This window comes from Drosophila guanche, unplaced genomic scaffold (genome assembly GCF_900245975.1).
Source record: "Drosophila guanche unplaced genomic scaffold, DGUA_6, whole genome shotgun sequence".
NCBI lineage: Eukaryota > Metazoa > Arthropoda > Insecta > Diptera > Drosophilidae > Drosophila > Drosophila guanche.
The window spans coordinates 1406857-1413778 of NW_022995745.1; the positions used below are offsets into that span (position 1 = coordinate 1406857).

The 6922-nt window shown below is 51.8% G+C and overlaps 1 protein-coding gene across 1 annotated transcript; it reads right to left on the bottom strand.

Moving 5' to 3' along the window:
- Nucleotides 1-929: 929 nt before the first annotated feature.
- On the bottom strand, nucleotides 930-2913 carry LOC117581261 (cytochrome P450 306a1). The gene is made up of 3 exons (XM_034268269.1): nucleotides 2454-2913; nucleotides 2251-2399; nucleotides 930-2177 (listed from the first exon to the last, which is right to left on the bottom strand). Exons 1-3 carry the CDS (start codon nucleotides 2821-2823, stop codon nucleotides 981-983), a joined length of 1716 nt encoding a protein of 571 aa, XP_034124160.1. The 5' UTR covers nucleotides 2824-2913; the 3' UTR covers nucleotides 930-980.
- Nucleotides 2914-6922: the final 4009 nt, after the last annotated feature.

The window sequence follows — 6922 nt, forward strand, 5'->3', positions numbered from 1 at the left end:
ACTAAACACACACAGAAAACCCAAACAACCCAAACACCCCCCCCCCCCCCCCCCCCCCCCCCCCCTTAATGTTAGTAGGCAGTAAGAGAGTGACCCCCCCCCCACCACTCCGCGTGTGGCAGGCAGAAAGGACTGCACGAAAAAAAAAAAAAACAAAAACAAACAAATTCTATTCTTTCACCCCCAAGAAGCTGTGTTCAAATAATTGTAAACAAAAAAAAATATTTTTTTTAATTATTAAATATTAATTAATTAATTAATAATAGCACAATATATTTTTAAGCTATTGCTATTCGTCTCTGTCCATTTAGGTTTACTTTCGTTTAAGCTAAGTTTATTTTATTTGTTTTATTTGTAGTAGTTTTTAGTTTTTAGTTTTTAGTTTTTAGTCGTTAATTGTTCAAACAACAATCAAAACAAACTGTGGTTTAGTCTTACGAGCACACAACAAAAAACAACAACAATTACAATAGCAACAAACAACAAAAAACAAATACAAATTTAAAAAAATAAAAATAAAAATAAAATTATGCTGACAAAAAAATGCATATGAAAATTCGCTGTGGCTGGGGGTAGATTGTTTTTAACAATCTAAAAATAAAAAATAAATATAAAAAATTAAAAAACAAATGGCAGATGGCAGAGCGATTATGATTCCATTTCTGGCTGGCTGCACCTCAGAAAAACTCACAAGGAACAGCACATTTTTGGGTAAAATGTTTTGGCAAAATGTCTGCAAAAAAACTTAAAAAAATGTCAGAGAAAATTTCACCCAAAGAGAGTGCATAAAACGAGTCCTGCATGTCCTCTGCTTTGGTGTCTGAAGCAGTTCTGCAAGTTCCTGGCAAAATTCTGCCTAAAAAATCGCCACATCAACATTTAAAATACACCAAAAAAACAGCAAATATATTTAGCAAAATTAAACTAAAAAATCAAAAAAAAACTAGGAGAAAAATGAAGGAGCGTGGGGGGGGCTCCTTTTAGTGCTGCTCCTGGTCCAGCTCCAGTTTCGGTTCCATGGAGAGCTTCGTGAAGCGCAGCTGATAGGCAGCGGGCGCCAGGGTAATGCCGGACTCGCCTTCCATGTCCACCGCTACGCCTGGCGGCAGCTCCACGTGGAACTGCCGCAGGATGCGACCGGCGAAGAGGGTGAGCATCATGCGGGCCAATTCATCGCCGGGACACATGCGTTTGCCCGTCTGGAAGGGAATGAACTGCGGCGGTGCCGAGTAGTGGCCCTCCTCGTTGAGGAAGCGCTCCGGCCGGAAGAGCTCCGGCTGTGGCCACACCGCGGGGTCCATGTGTATGGCCCACTGCAGGGAGACGATCATGCTGCCGGCGGCAATGCGATATTTGCCGACGGTGAAGTCCCGCTCGGCGCCGTGTGGTATGCCCAGTGGCACGACGCTGCGTATGCGCTGCACCTCCGAGAGGCAGGCACGCAAGTAGGCCAGCGCCTGCAGCTCCTCCAGCATGGGCGTGGCACTCAGCGGCAGCAGCAGCTCGTGCAGCCGACGCTGGCAGTGCTGCTCGCGGGCCATGAAGAGCAGGAACCAGCGGAGCGTCGCCAGGGAGGTGTCCACGCCGGCACCGAACAGATCGGCCAGCAAATGGCGCAGCTGCTCGTCGCAGTAGAGCTCCGAGAAGGGCACGCGATTGATGAGGAAGTGCTCCAGAATGCACGTGGGCTCATAGGAGTCTGTGTCCGAGTCGGAGACATCCTGCTGCTGCTGCTGCTGCTCATCCTCTTGATGCTGTTGCTGCTCCTGGTCATCGTTTGGCTGTGCCTCCGCCTCCGCTTCAGCTTCAGCCTCAGCCTCAGCCTGCCGCTGTCGCTGCCTCTGCTGATGCTCCACCTGCAGCTCCTGCAGCCGCTTCTCGCACCGCGCCACTATGCGATCGTAGAGCGCATGCGTCTTGGCCTTGCCCTGCAGCAGGAAGCGAATGTTGCGCTCGTTCCACGGCAGGCGTCGCAGCCAGGGCAGAAAGTTGATGACACCCGAGACGCCAATCAGCTTGACGCCCTCCTCCTGCAGTCGCTGCAGGTACAGCCAGTCGGGATCCTGCCGCTCGTACGTCACGCCGAACACCAAATCGTTGATAATGTTGCCCAGTGTGTGCTGGAGGGCGGGCACAGGATCGAACAGGGGACACAGCGCGGCGGCACTTGCGTAGAGCTGGGCAGGGGTAGAGGGGGAGAAACGTGAAGAAGGATGTGGTGGAGGGAATGCTCAGCAGCTGGACACTCACCTTGACACACTCATCCACGCCCGTGCCAATGCGCTGCTCGAGGCGGCTGCGCGTCTCTCCCGGGCGCCGTGTCATGCCCAAGGCCTTCAGCCAGTCGATGACCTCGCGTCGCTGATGCTTCCAAATGCCGCCCGCAGCACAAATGATGCCTGCAAAATCGGAGAGAGTCACGAGGGGCTAGCAGCCACAGGCCATGTCCTTACCGTATCCACCCATAATGCCGTGCGTGAGGTAGAGTGGCGCACGGGCGGACATCACCTCGTGGCGAAAGAATTCGCGCACCAAGGCCACGTCCGTGAGGATCACGGCCTTGACGCTGCCCATGCGCAGCTGGTAGATGCCCTCGTAGCGGCGGGCCAGCGCCTGCAGCGTTTTGTGTGGCGCTCGGGCACTGATGAAGGGCAAATAGCCAACGACTGGCAGACCCCAAGGACCCGGCGGTGGGCGACCCAGCACTTTGTCATACTGATGATCGCAGAGCCACAGAATGATGAGGATCAGCAGGCCAGGCACCAGCAGCAGGCACACACTGTGCCCGGACAACGGCAGCCAGTCGAAGGACACAAGCGACATTCTCTCTCTCTCTCTCTGTCTCTATCTCTGTGAGCTGTTGTCGAGTTTTGGCAAGCGGAAACGTCCAGTCGCCAGCAATGCTCTTCAATTACTGGAATTTCTTTAGAATTTGGAAACGAGTCGCGGCCACAAAATGCAAAAATCCACAGAGGCCCTGCGTCAGCAAAGTGGGAAAGCAAAGAGGAACCCAAAGAGGAAACCCAAAGAGGAACCCCGGGGTGGAAGCACCCAGCGAAGGCCAGACATCAATCTGTACAAGAAGACGAAGGCGGAGGGCGGAGCAGTGCTGGGTTCTTCCCATTGCGTTTTAGAATACGCAAACAAATTTGAAAATAAAATCAATGCTGGGAAAATTGAGATGCACATAAATTAAGCCCAAACAGATGCTGAACAGAAGCGCGCGAGGGTAGCGCATTCTGAAGCCCTTCGGGCGCAGGCCACAGGTCGCACAGGTCGCAGTCCGCTCCTGGCGAGAATTAGCTACGATCGTTGTCGATTGGAATCGGGTTTCCCCAGAGACACACACAGAGAGAGAGAGAGAGAGACAGCGAAACAGTGGGACAGCGAAACAGTGGGACAGCGGGACAGCGGGACATATCTCTCGTTCCCTTTTGCATATGAAATCCGCTTCCAATTGGCAGGCAAAGAAAACATTTATGCAATTGCCTTTCCATTTCGTCGCTCTAATTCTGCGCAATTTGCAGATTTTGTTTGTGTGGCAGAAAGAAGGGAAAAAGGCGGTTTTCGCCTGTGCCTGTGGAATTTACTGTTGCGGCATGCAGCAGCACGTTGATCCATCCAGCAGGGATTTCCAAGCATAGCGAGACTGGACTGCGGCCAGCTTAAAACAAGTTCAGGGCCAATGGCCATGCGCTAAAATAGAACCCAGCCGCAGGGGCATTGACTGCAGCACAAAGGAGCGGCAGAGGGAGCGGCAGAGGGACCTGCAAGATGCCAGAAGAGCATTTCTTTTGTTTGTATTGTTGCTTGGTCCAGTCGGCTGTCTGCAGTTGCCACGCATCTCCTCCTTCCTCAATGCTGCGTCTCGTGTTGGGGTTCAACAAACGACAAGATCATTGGCCTGCCACCGGGGCAATATCCCAGCGCAAAAGGACATGAACCTGCCCGACCAGCGACTTATTTTTAAACCTCTTGAGCAGGCCTAGCCTAGGGCCAGGCGAATGGAGTGGGGGACACTTAACACTGATGACTGACAGCTTTCGCTGGCTAATCAGCGGCATTGCACACCGAAAATGTTTGCAAATGGAAGCGTTAAACGGGGCCAAGCTATGGGCAGCTCACGTGGCGCGTATTTGCCTGCTCTTATCAGAGACGGAGAGACAGCGAGACAGCGACACTTTGTTGTACATTTTGTAAAGTTATTTATTTTGTATGAGACATTGCAACATTATCGATGAATTATTGATAGGAACCACAACTTCATCCCGTCACAGCAGCAGCAGCAGCACCACCACCACTCCACATCTCCCTTTGTTCTGCCCTGTTTTTTCTGCGTATATTTCCACCCATCCAGAGCTGCGCCAGAGCTCGCTTCAGCTTCGGGGCTACAAAATGTGTCAAGGTAGTTTGCATTGCTTTATTTTTTAACCCAATTTTGCCACGCTGCTGTTCCATCTCTCCTCCCTCCCCACCTCGCGCTCTTTTCTTCTCTGCTGATATTTGCCCGCTTCTAGTATTTCCTGAGGGGGCTCGTGTATGAGCGTGTGCCACATGACTCGTAATTAAAGCCGAAGCCCAGCCCAGCCCAGCCCAGCCCAGCTCCAAACTTATTGCTGAATTCGTTCATTTATTTATGAAGCTATTAATGGAGCATCTCTTGCTGCGCCGCAAAGTCCAAGGTTGAGTGCTTGAGTCTGCCCCTTCCGAGTGCCCTTTCGCCAGCCACTCGCGTCCACTCGAATTCCCTACCGGAGCTGACACTGCAGCTGGGGGACTAGCAACAGTGGACTAGTGCGGAATTTGATGAGCTCAAGCAATTCTAGACCAAAAGAAGACACCGCACACGACACACAGAGAGTGGGTCGTGGGGTGGGGTAAAGTTCGTCATCGCCAAGACAGCCGAAAGCCAAAAGCCAAAAGCAGGGAAAAGCAGAGCAAAGAAGAGAGGAGCAAAGCAGAGACGTGAGCAGTGCAGCGCAGCGCAGCGCAGGGCAAAGCAAAGATGAGAGGTGAGCAGCGCAGAGAGGATCAAAGCAGAGCAGAGAAGAGAGGAGAGTCCAGAGACTAAGAAGATTCTGCTCCTGCTCCATACATCCTCTGCTCAGCTACTGCCACACATTCATCACTCATTGATGCACCATTTACATAAAAGAGACATACTAACATTTTATATATTTACACGCGTGTGCACAGCCTGTACATCGTTTTGTCCATTGCTTTGTCTCCGTCCGTCACTCTGTGTCTGCCTCTGTGTGTATGTGTGTGTGTGTTTCGGTGCAGCTCGAGCAGTTTGCTTACACAAAGTGGATGTGATTGGAGTACAAAATCAAATACAAATTTTACAGATACCTTGACATCTTTCATGGAGCAAGCGAGTGCCGAGCGTTCATTTAACCCCTCGCAAAACGGCGCAATAGCCAATAGCAAATAGCAAAATAGCAAATACGAATCACAGTCACAATCACAATCACAGCGAAAAGAACGTGCCAGTAGATTCCAGTAGCTGCCAGAAACGAAGAACAGCAGTGGCCAGAGCAGCGACTGCAGCAGAGGCAGCGGCCAGCAGCAATACAATTAAAACATCATTTACATTTGGTCACATTTTCATTTTCTTATTCTCGATTTCAACGGCGTCATTCAGAGCCTCAGTCGCAGTTGCAGTTGCAGTTGCAGTTGCAGTCGCTGCCCAAATCTCAGCCCCCGTCTCAGTCTCCGTCTCCGTTTCTGCGTGTCTCTTACACCCACACAACGCACAGAGCTAGGAGCTGAGAGCAGCGAAGAGCGAAGGTGAGTGAGAGCTGGGCTTACCCACCACCCGAAGGCAGAGCTGTGAGAGCAGCAAAGAGTGTGAGTGAGAGTTGCGCCACCCACCCTGGCACAGATGACACGAGCTGGAAGAACGATCCCCCACCCCTCTCCACAGCACTAGCGCAAGGTGGATTTAGCAACAAGGTGACGTTGTGCGCTGTGGTGAGGTGGTCCGTAGTCACCACGCGCAGAGAAAGGCAGGGAAAAGGCGCTATTGATGCCCCACCTTGCAAGTAAATTCACTTTGCTCGGATCTCTCTGCTAAAAGCCAACTTCTTGGCTAGAATTAGCATGCAACATTTTTAGCAGCAGCAGCCCGAGTCCGAGTTCTGGCCGCCGTTGCGGCTGCTGCGACTGCCAGCAGTTCAACGGCTTTTGAGCCATTTTAAGAGCAATGCACCCCAAAGACACAGCAGCGACTTCTGCTGCTGCTGCTGCTACGAGCTGCTGCGGGGGGTGGCCAAAAAGATCAGTCAGTAAAATCAAAAACCTTGCGCATGAACGAATCCATGGACATGGACACAGGCAGCACAGGCCCCAGTCCCCAGTCCCCAGTCCCCTCGCGGAAAACAAAAACAACTAAAAATGCATTTCGAATGTTAAGTTGTGACTTGGCCAAGGGGTTGCGGGTGGTTGGGTGAGGCACGTGTCTAGGCAGCCGGTTGCCGGTTGACAAATTGCCGCCTCAACTTGTTCTGACATTTTTATTTGGCCGGGCTGACTGGCTGGCTACAAATGTGGCAACATTCTAATTAAGTTGCGCTCCACACATTGTTTCGACACCTGCCCAAAGCACACACACACAGAGCTGCAACACACACGCACACACACACGAGGCAACGTTGGTGGCGTTGCGTTTTGGCGCCTTAAATGAAGTCATCGCAAAGAATATTGCGACTCGGCTCATGATCGTGGGACTTACAGGCAGGGGGATTTTTTGTACCAGGGAAAGCACCGCCGAGTGGTTGGAACTTGGCCAGGGTTCCCACATGTCTCAGAAACTGAGACAACAACTGATCCTGGCAGCGGCATAGCCCACGGGGAACACTTTCGCTCCCAATCCAACAGCCCAGCCCAGCCAATCAGCATTGCCAGAGTCCGTCAGTCCGTC